Source organism: Dipodomys merriami, unplaced genomic scaffold (genome assembly GCF_024711535.1).
Source record: "Dipodomys merriami isolate MVZ:Mamm:240054 unplaced genomic scaffold, mDipMer1.0.p SCAF_22, whole genome shotgun sequence".
NCBI lineage: Eukaryota > Metazoa > Chordata > Mammalia > Rodentia > Heteromyidae > Dipodomys > Dipodomys merriami.
In genome coordinates, this window is record NW_027203604.1 from 8685849 (window position 1) to 8705850 (window position 20002).

The 20002-nt window shown below is 39.4% G+C and overlaps 3 protein-coding genes across 5 annotated transcripts in view; 1 reads left to right on the forward strand and 2 right to left on the reverse strand.

Moving 5' to 3' along the window:
- Window positions 1-8449, reverse strand: part of Aspn (asporin) — a 29669-nt gene extending 21220 nt beyond the window's left edge. The window contains exon 1 of the mRNA XM_070033269.1: window positions 8226-8449. The gene's annotated coding sequence lies outside the window, so the exon portion shown is untranslated. The remainder of the gene's footprint in view (window positions 1-8225) is intronic.
- The window catches only part of Cenpp (centromere protein P), a 185557-nt gene that overhangs the window by 102031 nt on the left and 63524 nt on the right, over window positions 1-20002 (forward strand). The window lies entirely within an intron of this gene.
- Window positions 15478-20002, reverse strand: part of Ecm2 (extracellular matrix protein 2) — a 74600-nt gene continuing 70075 nt past the window's right edge. For all 3 annotated transcript variants that reach the window (XM_070033272.1, XM_070033273.1, XM_070033271.1), the window contains exon 10: window positions 15478-18422. In XM_070033272.1, the coding sequence (XP_069889373.1) occupies window positions 18254-18422 (169 nt within the window). In that variant the 3' untranslated portion in view covers window positions 15478-18253. The remainder of the gene's footprint in view (window positions 18423-20002) is intronic.

Sequence of the window (20002 nt, forward strand, 5' to 3'; positions counted from 1 at the left end):
TAGACAACAAATAGAAATTTTCCTCAACTGATTCATCCTTGCCAACCTCACTCTCATTTTTGGTCACTTTTTCCAGTGTCATTTGAATCTTTTTGCCTTCTAATCTATTCCATTGTCCAAAACTTGATCCAAACCATCTGATGTCCAGATTGCTCTATCTTACTCATTTCTGCACTTGAGTTCTGTCTAGTTGGTTGGTTGGCTTTGTGGAAACTGGGTTGTTTCAAGTTATTTTCACAAACTCACAGGTACAAATAAAAGATTCTAGTATTAGAATCTGAAAATTCTAATAGTCTCACAGGTACATTTGCATATTTCTTAACTGTCACCTGTGATTATTGTAAATTTTAAGAAAATTTTAGAAATTAAAAATATGAAATTATCCAAAGTAAGTGTGTTCTAGAAATGTTTATTGACAAGATTCAGTCCTGGTAGGAGGACACCTGCTCACTGACAGGGTATAGAGCTCCACAGCCTCTGCCTAACAGCTTGCTGGGTCTGTATTTATTGCCTGGGTGCCAGTAATGGCTGTAAGAGAGAATGGTAGTCAGTCAGGGCTAGCCCGGTAATCAGGAAAACCTATCCTGTGATCCTGGTTATATTTCCCAGAACCTCAAAATCAACTTTCACATCTCCAGGTAGACATTTTTTTCTAGATTTAAGAATAATTAGTGAATTCACTAACTTAAAATACACATTTATATAGTATATGTCTTGTTTTAGTTGTTCTTATTGCCAGTCCTGGAGCTTGAACTCAGGGCCTGTGCACTGCCCCTGAGCATTTTACTCAAGGCTAGCACTCTGTCACTTGAGCCACACCTCCATTCCTGGCTTTTGGTGATTAACTAGAGATGAGTTTCACAGCCTTTCCTTCCTGGGCTAGCTTTGAACCAAGATCCTCAGATCTCAGCCTTCTGTAACTAGGATTATAGGCATGAGCCACTGGCACCCAGCTTTTGATAATCCCTGAAAAAGAGTTGGAAAATCTTGTCATTAGTTATTAACCTGGTAATAACTTTAAATAATTTTATATGCTCCAAAAATCTAAATGGTGACATGAATATTTCCCCTTAGGTCAGTGCTTGTCAGCACTGGCCATATTTGGAGTGCACCAAATGCTTGTAACAGTGTTTAAAAATATACAATATAAAACCTGTGCATCAATGGCTCACACCTGTCATCCTAGCTACTCAGGAGCCTCAGATCTGGAGGGTCTCAAGTCCAGCTTAAGTCCTAGAGACTCCATCTTCAGAACAACTAGAAAAAAGCTGGGCTGAAGAATGCTGAAGTTGTAGAAGGCCAGCTGAGTAAACACAAAGCCCTGAATTCAAATCCTAGTAATGCCAAAATAGAGTATGAAAAATAGAATACAGATTTTTGTGAAATAAAAAGGTAAATATATAAGTGTGGTACCTCTGTGATTATCTATACTTGGATGTGCTAGGAAAGCATTTACAGGATAGATCTCAAAATAGCTAAACTTTGTATATAAAATAATCTTACTCTGAATTCCATTTTTAAAACTAATTCTAATCTCTCATCTATACATGCTTTTTTTTTTTTTTTCTTCGCTCGTGGGCCTGAACTCTGGGCCTGGGCACTGTCCCTCAACTCTTCAGCTCAAGGCTAGCGCTCTACCACTTACTTGAGCCATAGGGCCACTTCTGGCTTTTTCTGCTTATGTGGTGCTGAGGAATGGAACCCAGGGCCTCATGCATGCAAGGCAAGCACTCTACCATTGAGCCACCTTGTCAGCCCTATACATACCTTTTAGAAGTGTCAACAGCATTTTTCCTAGACCCTTCATTTATGTTAAATAAGGAAATGGTCATCAAAGAACTTGAAATGTAACAAGTTAGGTCTCCTGTGGCCCAACTCTTTCTGGGACACTTGATGCCACAGCTCCATGGAATAAGGCAGGGGCCTACAGAAGCATGCATAGTAGCTTTGCAAGCACACATGCCATCTCTTCTTATTCAACCAGCAAACTTGGGTGGGGAGTGTTTGGATTGGAACGACTGTGTGGTCTTGCGTGATGCAGAGTGCAAGATTATACTGGCAAAAAGAATCTGTGAGAATCACCTGTGGTGACATCTGTCCTGTCACTGCTGCGGGGTGTCTCTGCTAACCATTTCTGGAAGTCCTGATACAGGGTTCTAGTGAAGGTCCCTGGGCTTCATTTTCAGTATCATGTGTTTCTGTGTTTCTTCTCAGCTACCTGTCTAATTTTAACCAACTGTGATATTTTGATATTGGACCTCTATGTGATCACTAGCTCCTCAGTGTTTTGTCCCCAGGGCCTCTTGACCCTTACCAGAATCAAAGTTTGTCCCTAATTCCAGTGTATTTGAGTTTTTATTTATTTATTTATTTATTTTAGCATCCTTACATTGCAGTTCTTTCTTCCTGGTACACAGCTATTCATGACCTTATCTATTGTTAGCAATGACAAACTTACAATTACAGTACCATTGGAAGTCCTATCTCTGGCTTAGTTTGAGGTTGCCAGAGTTGTTCAAAGAGCATTTTTAAGTACTACCAAAGACATGATTTCGGTATGCTGAATAGGTGCGGAAAATCATACCTTTTCTCCTTCCTCTTCCCTCTTATACTTCCTACTCAAAAACAACCACAGCTCCTAATCAGCCCTTCTCAGATAAATATTGGATTGCTGGTAAAGCTAATACTCAGAGCCATGTGTATTCATAGAGGAAAACAAAAATGGAACTCGGTGTTGACACTGAATCTAGGGGTAGAGGCTCTCTTAACACTAGATGTGGATGCGTAGAACTTGGAAAGTGCCATACTTCACCAAGTATGTTTCTGTTCCTCTTGACCCTTACTACAGCTAAAGACATCTGTAAAAACACATATTGCATATGAAGAAAAATAATGAAATAGAATATATAATGCCTAGCAAGAGCAGTAGATTGAAGTACTTTGTACATAGTTTTTAAATTATGTTGTTTTTAAAATATTTTTTAAATTACGTTTTCTTTTTTGAGACATAGTCTTACTATGTAGCCCAGGCTAACTTCAAACTTGTGCAATCCTCCTACCTCAGCCTCCTGAGTGCTAGGTACAGGTTTACATTGGCCACATTCAGCATTACACTATTCTAAATATCTATAAACCAAATCTTATTTGCTTTGTTCTCACTTTTGCCTTTTATTTAGCATTGGATAATCCAGGTGTTAACAATCAAAAGTTTCCCAGACACCTATCTCCCTCAAAAATCAAACAAAAATACCTGCCAGTGAAACTGTTCTGGAATTCACAATTTATTGAAGCCTAACCCCATTTTCTGGTCCACAGGAAATGGGATTTTAATGAAGGTTTGTTTTGTTTTAGTTGGCTGTTTTAAGTGTTATCTCATGGAAACTTTGAGCTATATGGGCTTTAGTTTCTCAGTCTATACCAGAGAAACTATTAAACGTATAATATACTTGAAATATAGAGCTAAGGAAACTATGGAACTTTTAAAAAAATGTGTAACAAGAAGAATGTGCTGGAGTTTCAGAGTGGCTGCCAAGAACAGATTTTGGTTTTCTGTGTGGCCTGGCAGCTGGAGTAAGGGCTGGCCTTAACTCCTGTGCATGCCACATGCTAGTGTCACAGTTTCCTTTGGTATTGTTGCTTCAGTGAGCTCTGGAGCTTCTCCTCCAGTTTTGGCTGTTAAGTTCAGGCTGAAGAATGGGATCAGGTATGAAAAGCAGGATTTGGAACTGAGAGAATAACAAGAAAGGTGCACAGCTCTGAGAACAGAGAAGCTTGCCTCTCTTCCACATCCTGCCTCAGCTGTCCTAAACAGCCCACTGTCTGTCAGTGAACATCAGCCAAGGTCCCTGCCTTTCTTAGACTGACGGCTATCAAAGGAGCATCCCTGCATTAATTCACAAGTGAGGTAGAAGTCAGACACAGTGGCTAAATTCTGTAGTCCTAGATATTTGGGAGGCAGAGAATGGGAAATGGCAGCTCAAGGCCTGCCAAGCCCCATCTCCCCCCATTTTTTTTTCTTTAAAAATAAAGTTTGGGGCTAGGAAGGTGGCTCAATAATAGAGTGCTTGCCTTGCATGCATGAGGCCCAGGGTTCAATTCCTCAGCACCATACAAGCAGAAAAAGCCGGAAGAGGAGCTATGGCTCAAGTGGTGGAGCACTAGCCTTCAGCTGAAGAGCTGAGGAACAGCGCCCAGGCCCAGAGTTCAGGCCCCATGACTGACCTAAATAATAAATAAATAAATAAAAATAAAGTTTGTAAGACACTTTCCTCAACCAGTGGCTGGACATGGTCATGTGTGACTTGTTCCAGGCTAAAAGGAAAACAAAGTGGATGGATACAGCAGTGTGCACCTGTCATTCCCAAAGACTCAGAGAATCATAAATAGGAGGATCAAAGTCCAGGCTGGCTCAGTCATAAAGAGAGACCCTATCTCAAAAACAACTAGTGCTAAGAAGGGTCGGCTGAAGAGTACCTGTCTAGAAAGCATGAGGCCTTGAGTTCAAATTCCAATATATCAAAAGAAAAATAGAGGGAAAATGAAAATAGGAAATTGAGAGTCTGCCTCCCTGTTGGCATTATGTATTCTAGTTAGGGAGCACTGCAATTTGCTGCTTTAGCAGCTGGGTCCTTCCCAGGTGAACAGTGAAGGCTGTTGAATGCAGGGCCTGCTATCTAGTAGAGACTCTTGCCTGTTGATGGAGGTTCTAGAACATTCTGGACAACACTGTATGAGTAACTCCAATAAAAGTACTAGTAGGTTGGAACATAGTACTTTGAGGCATTATTGTCTAGTATTGCCCGCTTCTGGCTATTACAAAAGTCTTTCGGGTCTGGGCACTGAGCTTTTGTGCTCAAGGATAGCACTCTTACCACCTGAGCCACAGCTCTACTTCTGGCTTGGTGATTAATTGGAGATCAGAGCCTTATGGATTTTCCTGACCCGACTGGCCTTGACCTGTGATCCTCAGATCTCAACCTCCTAAGTAGTTAGGATTATAGGTAGGAGCTACCAAGTCAGGCTGAAAAGTCTTTTTTATTTTTTTTCTTGTTAGTCATGGGGCTTGAACTTGGCCTGGGCGCTGTCTCTGAGCTCTTCAGCTCAAGACAAGCACTCTACCACCTGAGCCACAGCACCACTTCCAGTTTTCTGGTGGTTAATTGGAGATAAGCGTTTCATGGACTTTCCTGCATGGGCTGACTTTAAACCAAGATCCTCAGATCTCAGCCTCCTGAGTAGCTAGAATTACAGGGGGAAGCCACCAGTATTGGTCCAGGCTGAAAAGTCTTTTTATTGAGACCAACAATGCCTTCTGGCAGATTCTTCTCTGTGTTCTACTGTTCTTTTGACAGCCATATAAAATATATCTCTTTGCATTGTTATCCTGGTGTTTGCAAAGAAATGTCAGATCAACCTTGATATCTTGAGGTAATTTACCATTTAGACTCTTGATCTGATGTTGCTGGTTCTCTACTATAGTCTTGAGGAACCCAAGTATATGCCCTAAGCCTCTCCCTGTTTTAGCTGTGCAATTGTTTATCCATAAACACTGGAGTGTAAAGGCACAAGCCCTATGTAGCAATGCTTTCTTCGAATAATGAGAACAATATAGGGAATAGTGCTATGATTTATTTAACATAATATTTTTTAAATTTACTGAATGGTTCAATCTCACTTATATTTATTTTGGCAGCATTTAGCTTATGGTATTTTTGAGCTTTAAAAAATATGTCCTGTTCTCTGGAAAACTCAGTATTTTTCTTACATTGACCAGTTTTGATAAAGATTTCTATTCATGGGAAGCTTTGAGTTTGAGTCTCAAATTTCTCTTAATCAGAAAACTCTTGGGAATATTATTCTACTGCTCCTGCTGTTACTAGTAGATTGTAAGTGTTCAGAGCTAAGAAAGCTCTCTGAGTCATCCCTCCCCAACTCCACTGAGGCTTGTAGGCACCCAGAACTCCCTGGAGGCAGCAGAGCTGAAGGAACTCCCTCCTCATTCAGGTTGCTTTCAGCTATGCTCACACATTCTAACTGATTTTCATCTCCTAGTTTCTTCCAGCCCATAATCAACCTTTCCACTGGGAAAGAGTAGGAGAGTAGATTTGGCTAGGTTCTCATGAGCATTTATAACAGGATTGGAATTATAGCTAAAACATGTAGAAGTTTCCCTTTTACTACTTAACTGGTCCTCATACTTGGAATGGAAAATATGTGTAAGTGAAATGGTATTTCTCAGCAGACACTATATTAGGTAAATAAGTCATTGTGCTTTTGAATTCCCATGTTTAAAGGTCCACTTAACTTTTTTCTATCAGTTGTAGATCTCAGTTATAACATTCTTCGTATATCTCACAGAAAAAAATCCAGACTTCATACAAGTATATTCAAAACAGAATCTTGTAAGCTAAAAAGTTAGAAGTCCAAGCATACCTTTGGAAACCTTTTTTTTTTTGCCGGTCTGGGGCTTGAACTCAGGGTTGGGCACTGTTCCTGAGCTTGTTTTGCTCAAGGCTGGTGCTCTATCCCTTGAGCCACAGAGCCACTTCCAGCTTTTTCTGTTTATGTGCTACTGAGGAATTGAACTCAGGACTTTATGCATGCTAGGCAAGCACTCTACCACTAAGCCACATTCCCAGCCCATGCCTTGGAAACTTAATCTCAGTACAGTTTGTTCATGGACAGTGATATCTATCTTTTTTTTTAATTTGGTCAGTCATGGGTCTTGAACTCTGGGCCTGGGTGCTGTCCCTAAGCTCTTCAGCTCAAGGCAAGCAATCTACCACATGAACCACAGCACCACTTCTGGTTTTTGTGGTTAATTGGAGATAAGAGTCTCATGGACATTTCGCTCAGGCTGTGAGCCTCAGATCTCAGCCTCTTGAGTGGCTAGGATTACAGGTGTGAGCCATCTGCCCCCAGCCAATGATATCTTTTAAAATAGCATATTCTTAAAAAATAGCTTATTTTACTTCAGAAGTATAAATAGCATTTGGATTAAAGAACTGGCTTTTTATTTTATGTCAGTTTTCTCCTACATCAGTTTTTTTAAAAAATATATCTAGCAACCTAACTACTGTTATAAAGAACACATTTCTGCATCTCCATTTGTCTGATGTTTCCTACAGTGCTTGTAAAGTTAATCTGTTTTGTCTCATGTCTCAGATCAAGTATCAGAATATTTTTTTTAATGTAGTGGTTAGTTGTAACAGAAGACTGCATACCCTCCATTCTTTCCACTACCACATTTAATTGTTGAATGCCAAAAACTAACTAAAAGCATCAAAATGTTTGGATGATCTGTCTCTGTCTCTCTTTCTCAACAGTTCAGTGATTCTTAGTGCAATTACCAAAAAACAACTATTTTTAGAGAGATAAGATAAATATAAACCCTTTAGGTTCCCTGTGACTCAGTCCTTACAACATGTGCCACTGCTTCTTAGCTGCCATACCTCTAAATAAATTAACATGAAATTAACATTTCACTTAGATTATTAATGAAAAGCAAATGCATTATTTAATTTTAGTAAAAAATTGGCTTTGTGAAAGGAGAAAGGAAATCTTTGGGTATGTTAAATTCTGACTATGGATTTTATTAAAAAGAAGCCCCTCATCTTTCATATCATATAGAGAACTAAACTGTTGCTGATAAAAGTTCTGTCTTAGAATTATGTAGATTGCAGTTTTATCTACCCAATATCATTTTATTGCATATAAATAAGTTATCAAGAAAAAAATACCAGTAGTCACATACCCAAGTAAAACTGACTCTTGAATAATTTACATGTTTTATAAAAATATATTACCAATTATCAGTTTTATACTTTGAAATCAATATTTACTGTTTCATTTAATGTATATGTGGTGGCCTGTCCCCAGACTTCATTATCATTAATTATTAATGTTATTTTCTTAAAAGAACATGGAAAGTATCTGCTTAAATAACTTTTCAAATTAGTTATTTTGACATTTATAGTAAAACCTAATTACAAGTTTCATTTGATTGTAAAAAAATAAAGGCACATTTAAATTTTTATTATAAGATATAAAACTAATTTGAGGAACAACTTTAAGCTTGTATTTAAATGCTGATTTTAAGATACTATATAGCAAAGCCTTAAACTTCATAGTATTATTTACAAACATTTATTAGTAATAATGACTCCTTAATATTAACTATAAAGTAATTGTACAATGGTACTTGTAAGCCAGACATGAAAACATACCTTGTCAGAAGAGAGTAGTTTTCTTGAAAAGTAGTACAGGGCAGATAGCTACAATGTAAATGTTCTCAGGCACTGTTTAAGAAAAAAGATGAGGAGGTGCTACATTTAAAAGAGAAAACACCCTCCAGTTACAGCCCCTGGTGTGGCTGCACCCTGGCTGATACTGGAATAAACTGCTTCCACAGATTAGTCCATGTTAGTACTGAGGAGCAAGATTAAAACTTGTTACTGCTCATATGTTTTCCATCACTGTTTGTATCGTAGCCAAAACTTCTAGCTAAACTCTAGACGTCTACTGGAAGATTCAGAAGAAATAAAAAAAGGAGTTTAATAATATATGGCAACTGGCCATGGAAGTTGCAGTCATAGTCACTCAAATACCTGATTTTTTTTAAATTCTTAAGTAAATGAATACTTATAAATTACAATTTCAAAAATCACTCACTGTGTAGACTAATAAAACATTTATCAATTGTAGCCAAGAACAGCAATTTTAGTGAAATGTAAACCCAAACTCCAGATGTATCAGAGAAAATAGCCATATTTTGTTTTCTCCCAATGATTGAAGCTACTACATTGGACAGATTTCCCAAGATTTTTTTTTCTTTGAAAGCACTTATTCCTGTGATAGATATGTTAGGGGAACTACAGACTAGGGTCTGTAAGCTGTGTGTGGTGTATGTAGACAGTTGTGTACAGCAGGTAACTCTGCTAGGATTGCTGAAGCCATTCCTTCGAAGACAAAACTGTGCCCTCTCTGCGCTGTGCTCTCACTGTGTGTAAGAGAGCATAGAAGGCACTATTCTCTGAAAAGCCCCATTTCTACTCACACCTCCCCCCAAAAAAATTACCCAATACCCACAGCTACTCCAACATAACTCTTTAAGAGAGGACATTTTTCTGACTCTAAGAATATTAAAGACTTTCTTGTATAAGTGACCATAATGGATCACTCGATTGCTGTGTATCTTGAAAGACACCTTCTTTGACGAGCTTTTCCAATGGGTAAGCAGAATTTTTCTCTCATTATAAAGAATCTGTGCAACCATTTGTTCCCATCCTCGAGGGAAATAGCACAATTTGTTGAAGCAAGACAACCACAGCCATGGAACACTTGTGCCTAGCATGTTCAGAGCAACTGAGCCATGGGTTCATCCTCTCCTCACTGAAGTGAAATACTTGTCTTTAGACCTCAAGTGTGACCATCACAGGCAATCTCATACTGCCAGCCTTCAGTGCAGCTCATGTGTTGTTCCAGCCCTCCAGCACCGGATGGAATGTTCAGTTATTCAGTTATATTTGGGTTAGAAATATATTCATTAACTTGATAAATTGGAAACTTCATGAAAGTATGAAGTATATTTTATTCATCCTTGTGTCCAGAACAACCAGCATCTGCCTGAAGTCCATTAGAACAGTCATACACAGGAAGCCCTGGAGTAAAATTCAATTTGTTCTCAATAATACTTTGTTTTATTAATTAACATTTTATTGAGGCATATATTAAAGAGAGATAAACACCATTATGGTATAGCTCACTAACTCTCACAAACTGATTTTTGTTCAAAAAAATCACATTTCTTAGTCCTTCTTCATCCTCTGAAATTGGAATATAATTTCCAGTTTAAGCTACTGTCTGACTTATGTAAATAGAATATATGGTGCATTTACTCTTGTATCTGGCTAGTTTCATTAAATATAATGTTTCATTTTCATTACTATGTAGTATTGTCAGAATATGCTACAAATTATATATTCAACTGAGTTAATTACCTTTTTTTTTTTTTTTTTTGGCCGGTCATAGGGCCTGAACTCTGGGCTTAGGCGCTGTCCCTCAGCTCTTCAGCTCAAGGCTAGCACTCTACCACTTGAGCCACAGCGCCACTTCCAGCTTTTTCTGCTTATGTGGTGCTGAGGAATCAAACCCAGGACCTCATGCATGCAAGGCAAACACTCTACCACTGAGCCACCTTCCCAGCCCCCGAGTTAATTACCTTTTAAAGATCTTCCATGAACACTCATAATCTCTGGGAGTCATGTATATGTGTTTTATTCCATGTCTAAAAAGTAGAAGATTTTATCTTCTTGAGAAATCAAGTTTTCCTATGCATGGTACCTACTTTTGCATGGAAACAATTGTCTGGAGCTCAGGTTCCTCCTTCTAGGGGGATGTGTGCTTTCCCTTTTCTGCTCATGCTCTGTCCACATCAACTACCAGGAAATTTTATTTCACAGTCCAGATCTATAATTTCTCTTCCTAACACTAATTGGCCTTAAATCCTACACAGCAAATTGTCTGAAGATGGAGGGCCATCTCCCTCCTCTGCAGCATTGGCAGCTCATGGACTCACTGCTGCTAGGTCACAGAGTTGAGTTCACTTGTCATCTTATGTGACTGTGAAAACAATTATTGCCCCAGATGGTCATGTTGTATGGATTTAGTTGAATTTGTATGTAATAAAGGACTTATCAATTTAAGTGTAGACATATAATTTATATGTCAAATATTACGAATCTCTCAAAAGTTAATTTGTGTTGAGAAGTCAGTACTAGTAATGATTTTAAGTAAAGTTCTCAGCCTTTTTCCACTGAGAGGGTCTGAGAACAATGAGTACATGTAGTTTCCAGACCTGTGTTTCTAAATAACTTTTCCTACTGAAAGTAATGAGTGCTCTTTGGAGAAATGGCCAGTAACAGATCTATGAAACCTGATTAGGTTTTGAACTTCACAAGACATTATTGGGACATCTGAGGTCTGAATATGGATAGTGTATTATTCTGAATCAATGTTAGATTTCTTGGATTTTGGTAAAAATCAAAGTGATAATTATCTCAAGATTTTTTTTTTTAAATGCCTTCAGGGCTGGGAAGGTGGCCCAGTGGTAGAGTGCTTGCCTTGCATGCATGAAGCCCTGAGTTCAATTCCTCAGCACCACATAAGCAGAAAAAGCTGGAAATGGCACTGTGACTCAAGTGGTAAAATGCTAACCTTGAGCTGAAGAGCTGAGGGACAGCGCCCAAGCCCAGAGTTCAGACCCCATGACCGACCCTCCCCCCCCTCCAAAAAAAAGCCTTAGTTCTTAGGTTATCCATATGAAGTGTTGCACTAATTGTTGTCTACAATATAAATTCAAATGGCCCAGAAATATCCCCCATGGATGATGGGTGGATATTGTTGTGGATGGAAGGATACAGATGGATCAATAGATACAGACTTAAATGTAGTACAGAGATCATATATAGATGGATGGATGGATAGATGTGGATATGGAAGGTGAGAAAGATGAAAGAAATGTACACAGCATTAATTGGGAGTATAGGAGTGAGATATAGAGGCGTATATTACATTACTATTGAAAGTTTTCTGTAGCCTTGAAATATTACTAAATAAATGGGGTAATAAATACATTAAAATGAGGCAAATATGAGGACAGTCATAATTTTAGCTTTTTAATTTATCCTTTTATTACTAAAATATTTTTGGCAAAATTTATGTTAATTCATACGTAGACAGGGATTCTTAACTTGGGCATACAAATCCCTGCAGGAGTTTTAGAAAGAGAGAGAGAGAGAGAGAGAGAGAGAGAGAGAGAGAGAGAGAGAGTGTGTGTGTGTCTTTTTTTTTTTTTAACAAATCTCTGCATACATGAAGTGTTTTTTTGTTTTGTTTGTTGTTTTTGGTCAGTTGTGGGTCTTGAACTTTGGGCCTGGGTGCTATCCCTCAGCTCATCAGCTCAAGGTTAGAGCTCTACCTCCTGAGCCACAGGGCCATTTCCGGTTTTCTGGTGGTTAATTGGAGAAAAGAGTCTCATGGAGGGCTGGGAAGGTGGCTCAGTGGTAGAGTGCTTGCCTTGCATGCTTGAGGCCCTGAGTTCGATTCCTCAGCACCACATAAGCAGAAGAAAAAAAAGCCAGAAGTGGTGCTGTGGCTCAAGTGGTGGAGTGCTAGCCTTGAGCTGAAGAGCTGAGGGATAGCGCCCAGGCCCAGAGTTCAGACCCCACAACCGACCTCCCCCCCGCCCCCCCAAAAAAAGAGTCTCACGTACTTTTTTGCCTGGTCTGGCTCTGAACCACGATCCTCAGATCTCAGCCTCCTGAGTAGCTAGGATTATAGGCGTAAGCCACTGGCGCCCGGCTACATGAAGTGTTTTATATGTATCCTTTTCTTCAGTGAAGGGTCCATTGTAAATTTTGTCATATTGTCAAAGGGATCTATCTTTCAAACAGTTAAGAACTACTGCCCTAAAATATATAATTTTTATTTTCCTTCTGAGTGTTGTAATCTAGTGGCATTAGCCTTCAAATGGTTCATATATCAATTTGGTACCTATGGATATAATTTCTAATTTTGTAAAACAGACAGATCTTTAGCAGATCCCCAGTAAAAAAGATTTGCTTGTATCAGCTGATAGTTTAATGTAAGTTTACTTGACCACAGGGATTCTGTTACTTAGAAACAAACCAGAACATTTTAATAACATGAGGTATTCCTTTCCTTTTCCAAACTAATACTCAGTGTAATCACATGTTATTTTTAATACAATCATGCTTTCCCTGGTGTGGAGTTCACATTCTTCACATTTTATGCAAAGGAAAAAATAACCTAGTGCATAAGTTTTGATTTTTATCCATTTACATGCACAAAGGAAACATAATTTCACAAAATAATAGATTCTCCAAGATCTACTTACTAACAGAGTAACAGCATGTGACAGATTCAATTCCAGCAGTGCTTACCATTGTAAATATTTCTGTACAGCATATGGAAGCAAAGGCATGTGAGTAATATGCAAGTTTTCCTTAAAACATGTAGAATCATGGGGCTGGGAAAGTGGCTCAGTGGTAAAGCGCTTGCCTTGAGTGCATGAAGCCCTGGGTTCGATTCCACAGCACCAGATTAGCAGAAAAAGCTGGAAGTGGTGCTATGGCTCAAGTGGTAGAGCTCTAACCTGGAGCTGAAGAGCAGAGAGACAGCGCCCAGGCCCAGAATTCAGACCCCACAACCAACAAAAACAAAACAAAAAACATGTAGAATGAAACATGCATTAGACAGACCTACACAGTTTGTAGTAGAAGTCTTTTACAAATGCCTGTGCTTCTGTTGGGTTAGACTCAAGTGAAGTTGATAAACATAAAGCCTGAAAATGAAATAGAAAAGGGACAAACAGGGCTGAGAATGTGGCTTAGAGGAAGAGTGCTTGCTTAGCATGCATAAAGGCCCTGGGTTTGATTCCTTAGTACTACGTAAACAGAGAAAGCCGGAAGTGACTCTGTGGCTCAAGTGGTAGAGTGCTAGCCTTGAGCAAAAAGAAGCGCTGGGACAGTGCCAGGCCCTGAGTTCAAGCAAAAAAAAAGAAGGAAGAAGGAAGGAAGGAAGGTAGGAAGGAAGGAAGGTAGGAAGGAAGGAAGGAAGGAAGGAAGGAAGGAAGGAAGGAAGGAAGGAAGGAAGGAAGGAAGGAAGGAAGGAAGGAAGGAAAGGGACAAACTTGCTCGGGGAATCCTGTACACAAAGTTTGATGCTGTATCCAAGGATAGGAAGGCCTAGACTCATCAGTGCAGATTGGCCTGTTGGAGACACTCAGAAATCCATGCACTGGACAGGCTTATTGATCAAATGTTTTTTCCAGTTTGGCTAGCTGTTTTAAGTAATATACTGTTTTTCCCCTTTTTAGGTATTACAGGAAATCACAGTAATATTTTTCAACTATAATGAGAAGTAGCTTAGACTCTTCCAGCTTTCTTACCCACTGGGCTCACTCATCCTGGATCCTACTCAGGGCTGATCTGCACAGAGGTTTCATTTTGTTTTGCCATGGACATGAACATGCATCCTGACACCTTTAGAAATGTGGTTGATCAGACTTGAGTTTTGTTGTAATCCACCTTCTCCTCCGGAGGGTGATGGTTCACTAAGCCACTAGCATGGCCACAGGGTCTCTATTGTATCTGTGCTGGTTGCAAAGCCTAAGGCTTTTAACTCTATGGCCCTCTACAGAGCAGGTCCTGGTGGAACTGGACCACTCCTTTCTCCACTCTTCATACCAGTCTAAGGAGCCTTAAGTATTACCACCAACTTAAAAGGCCTGAAATCTTAACCTCACTGAGTACTAGTTTTCTGAATGCAGACATTGATAGCCATTCATTTAATATCTGTCCTATGCCTGGCACTTTCTCAGCATTACCTCATTTAATCTTCCATCACCCATAGACAATACATGTTTTCCAATTTTGTGCATGAGGTAACTGGAACCCAGACCCACAATATTTGTGAAGGACCCTTGCCAATACCAATTCCAATTCAGAGTCATGCTAATTTTTTTTTTTTTTTGGTCGGTCATGGATCTTGAACTTGGGACCTAGGTGCTGTCCCTCAGCTCTTCAGCTCAAGGTGAGCGCTCTAGAACTTGAGCCACAGTGCCACTTCTGGTTTTCTGGTTATTAATTAGAGATAAGAGTCTCACAGATGTTCCTGCCCAGGCTGGCTTTGAACACTGATCCTTAGTTCTCAACCTTCTGGGTAGCGAAGATTACAGGCATGAGCCACTGGTGCCTGGCTAATCATTTTTATTTTAAACTACAAGACAAGAATCTCTACATTTCACAAACATTTGAGATTCAAGGGTCCCTGGCAATCTTCTGGTGTTAGAACTGGCTATAACAACAACAAAAAAAGAACTAGCTATGAACTTCTTGTAATGAGCACTTTCAATATTTTGAATTTTGAATTGATGAATGAGCTGAGTTGGTATTCAACTAAGAAGAGAAAAGTAGTTCCTTTATTTCCTATTTTGTAAATACTTCCACGAGGAAACTTTCCATTCTTTCTCTAATTAAGAGGAGGAGTGGAGTTGATTTCATACAGGGTTTTATCCCATCCTTTGCCATTTCACTTAAACAGCAGAATTTGAGTATTCCAATAACATAGAATTTTGGGACATAGTAATTCATGGTATATTTAAATGATGGCCTTGGAAGGATAGAGTCAATGTTGCTATTATACAGAACAACCAGATTGATTACTAAGTACTACCAGTTGTCAAAGCATGACTTAATTGTTTAAAACATAAACTCTTTGGTTTCCAATGTCCGTCAGAGAAATTATTTCTAATTTTATGACCTGTGTAAATCTTTTTCCATTAGGTTTCTTATTTTTCTTTTGAAAACCCTTAAAATTTGCAAATTCATTCCTGGCTTTTTATTATTATTTTTAGATTTAGTATTCATATTAGTTTTGAACAACAGATGAGCATAGTTTTGCATTGTGGACCAAAGGGACAAACTCTTTATTCAGCAGCCAGTTTAGCACTTATTTTACATAGAATGCAAGGGTCCAAGAAAGGAATTCTGGTTTCTCCAAATTTTTATGATCTTTTCTTGAGAAAAAACCCTCATCTCTACCCAGTTATTGTGCAAAAGCAACATTATGCAACAAAATAATACATAAGTAGTAGTAGCAGGTATCCAGTTAAATCTATAAACTCAGACTGTCCTGGAGTGGTGGCACCGACATCAAGTGCCTAGAAGGCTTTTGAGGATGTAGACTCTAGGTGTAGTTCCTCCTATGACTAGGTGCTGGTTCTGGGAAGTCAGAGGCTATGGTGACTTTAGCTTTGCCCTTTTTTTTTTTTTTTTTTTTTTTTTTTGTCGGTCATGGGGCTCGAACTCTGGGCCTGGGCACTGTCCCTCAGCTCTTCAGCTCAAGGCGAGCACTCTACCACTGGAGCTACAGCGCCACTTCCGGTTTTCTGGTGGTTTTATTGGAGATAGGAGTCTCACGGTCTTTCTTGCCCGGGCTGGCTTTGAACCGCGATCCTCAGATCTCAGCTTCCTGAGTAGCTAGGATTACAGGCGTGAGCCACCAGCGCCCGGCAGCTTTGCCCTTTTGAAATGATGCTCAGTGCCCTTTTATTCACAAGCCCCTGCAGGCACATGTCCTCAACCTGTGTGATTGTTTCCAAGCCTGTGTCCTATTTTTCTGTCATCTGTTTTCTAACCAGGTCAGAAAGGTAGTTCAGCACTACCTTTATTTTTTTATTTTTGGTAACAGTCCTGGGGCTTGAACTCAGGACCTAGGTGCTGTGCCTGAGCATTATTGCTCAAGGATAGTGCTCCACCACTTGAGCTCTATTTCCAGCTGTTTTGGTAGTTAATTGGAGATAAGAGTCTTAAAGGCTTTCATGCCTGGGGTAGCTTCAAACCACAGTCCTCAGGTGTGAGCCACTAGCACCCCAACTTAGCACTAGCTCTTCTGATCAACTTATCAGCAGCCTCATGTAAACTAGAGAAGTTGCACTCACTGGTCATGTCTTTGTATACTTCTTATCTGTTCAGATGACTACTCACTAAATTCCTTTTGGTGTCTCCTTTTCATCCACACTATATGAGTTCCCACTTAGATACTACTCTTTCTGGATTTTTTTTTTTTTTTGGTCGGTTGTGGGGCTTGAACTCTGGGCTTGGGCGCTATCCCTGCACTCTTCAGCTCGAGGCGAGCACTCTACCGCTTAAGCCACAGCACCACTTCCAGTTTTCTAGTGGTTTATTGGAGATAAGAGTCTCATGGACTTTTCTGCCCGGGCTGGCTTTGAATCGTGATCCTCAGATCTCAGCCTCCTGAGTAGCTAGGCTTACAGGTGTGAGCCACCAGCAGCGGCTCTCTTTCTGGATTTTTATAGTGAATGGCTTTCACGTCCTTCCATCATTGTGTTTATGATATATTCTCTTCTCAGAGCATTCTAATGGCATACTGTACTTTGCATCTAATGAAGCTAGTCTCTTCCTTGTATAGCAAGCCTTCCCTTCTCATTCCTCCAGTGGTCAGAACACACTTAAGTCATGCTTACTTTGTGTTGTCTCCTCAGCTTATTCTGCCTCTGGGCCCAGCTCAGACCTCGATCTAAATCTATCAATTCAAGGGAACCAATTTTGCTTAATCCTAGAATGTACTGCTAGCACAAGTTTGGGTTTAGCCTAAAACATGGATCCTCTCAATCTCATCTTCCCAAGTAGACTGCACCTTTTTTTGTGAATTTTCATTTATTCATTTGTGGATTATCTTACAAGCTAGAATTACAGGATGAGGCAGGCATTATGCCCAGCTTAAAATATTGTTTTTTAACTTTAAAAGATTGAACTTCTAGAAGTTTCAAAAATAGTACAGAATTTTTGTATCTCCTTCTGCTAGTTTCACTTAATGTTAACAATGTACATAGCTCACAGTGCTGTGATTTAAACTAACAAGTTGGCATTATAATCCTGATTTAACTTCCTACATGTAGTTTAGAGAAGGAACTAAAGCTAACTCAATATGGTGGCATATTTATAATAGTAATTACAATACAAGGTTTTGTAGAAAATAATAAACTATAACAGCGCAGTAAATTCTACCTGGTCTTTTTCCTGTCAGAAAGACCTTTGGTCTTGAACTATCATCACATATAAAATTTTTTAAATCAGCTAATAGCAAGAGTAAGGTTGAATTTGTTTTGTTCAAATTTCTTCTGGTCTGTCTCAGGATAATAATGGGAAATGGGGGATTTTACACCTTCACTGAAATTCCTAGAAAACTACACCTTTTCTGTGAATTTATTTATTCATCTGTGGATTAACACTGCAAAGCAACTTGACTTGCACCATAACATTGAGGATAAAATGAAGATTCTCTCTCTCTCTCTTTCTCCCTCTCCCTCTCTGTCTTCCTCTCCCTCCCCTCTCTCCCTTCTCTCCTCTCTCTCTCCTCTCTTTCTCTTTCCTCTCTCTCTCTCTCACCACTCCTAGGGCTTGAACTCAGGGCCTGGGCACTATCCCTGAGCTTCTTTTGCTGAAGGCTAGCACTCTACCACTTGAGCCATAGCACCACTTCCAGCTTTTTCTGTGTATATGATACTGACTGAGGAATCGAACCAAGGGCTTCATGCATGCTAGGCCAGCACTCTACCACACATTCCAAGCCCGATTATGTCTCTTATTAGTGACATGCTACTAAAATATATGAGCAAAATTTATAAATGGCAAAAGAAAATTTTGTATTACTTGATGTTTTGTGGTCTAAGAACAATACTTGAATATGATCTTATACATAAAAATGCGTAGGATGATATTTCTCTAGTTTTGATATAATTGTTTTCAAGATGAAGATGTTCCAGAGTTGAATCCTCATCCTCTTCAATATTGCAAATTTGTTCTGGAAGAATATGCCTGAAGAAAAATAGACATGAAAGTCACTAATAATCCAAGAAAGAAGTTACTTTTTAAGATTTAAGAGTTCAGTTTACTTTTCACTTTTTGTTTTATTTTGTTTTTGGTTCTGGTACTGGGTCTTGAATTCAGTGCCTGGGTACTATGTGCTCAAGGCTGGGAACTCTATAGCATTTGAAACACATCTCCACTTCCAGTTAATTGGAGATAAGAGTTTCACAGGCTTTGCTGCCAGGACCGGCTTCAAACATTGATGATCAGATTTCAGCTTCCTGAGTAGCTAAGATTGCAGGCATGAGCCACTGGTACTTGGCTACATATGTTTTAAAATATACTTTTACTGTTAAAATAATTGAATATTCTTCTTATATCCTTGGTCTTAAACCATAACCTAAAAGTTTTTAAAGGATTTCAGGAAATATCAGCTAACAGCGAAAGTCAGACCAATTATAAAGAACATTTTGTTCTGGCTTCCCCTGGTGTAGCTCAGCATGAACAATGCTAGAACAAATTCCAATATCAAAGATGTAAATGTGAAAATAGAAACTATAAATGCACTCAAGCACATGGTCACAACCTGCAAATGGGGAAAACCTTGTGATTTGAAAACCAGAATGACCAAGTATGATGGTTTGTGTCTGTAATCCTATCTGCTCAGGAGAGATCAGGAAGACTGGTTTGAGGCTAGCCCCTGGGAAAATGCTAAGACACCCATCTAAACAAACAAGCTGTCTGTGAGGGTTTACAGATGTAATCTCAGCTAGCCGAAGGTTTAAATTGCACTTACAAAGTGTCTCAGGTTAATCTTCCAGTAATTCATGCTGACTAGGAAGAACGGAACAAACATATACATAAAAATATGCCCCGCCCAAATGATAATAGTGATTCAATATATTCAAAATTTTGCTTCTATAAAAATCTAGATAGAGGCCGGGCGCTGGTGGCTCACGCCTGTAATCCTAGCTACTCAGGAGGCTGAGATCTGAGGATCGAAGTTCAAAGCCAGCCCAGGCAGGAGAGACCATGAGACTCCTATCTCCAATAAACCACCAGAAAACCGGAAGTGGCGCTGTAGCTCAAGTGGTAGAGCACTTGCCTTGAACTGAAGAGCTGAGGGACAGTGCCCAGGCCCAGAGTTCAAGCCCCAAGGCCGACCAAAAAAAACAAACAAAATCTAGATAGAAGGGCTGGGAAGTTGGCTCAGTGGTAGAGCGCTTGCCTTGCATGCATCAGGCCCTAGGTTTGTTTCCTCAGCACCACATAAGCAGAAAAGGCCGGAAGTGGCTCTGCCGCTCAAGTGGTAGAACACTAGCCTTGAGCTGAAGAGCTGAGGGGCAGTGCCTACCTAGGCCCAGAGTTCAGGCCCCACGACTGGACCCCCCCCAAAAAATAGTCATCTGATCTGCATATGAGTTTATTTAAAATTACTTATGTAGGTGAAAGTAGTACTTAGTCTGTTAACAATGTGCAGTATTATTTGAACCTGTCTCCAAGTTACTGAGTACTGTGTAATAATACACAACAATAACTATTAAAATGCTTACTGTCAACATATAAAAAATAGAAAAACACTAAAATGA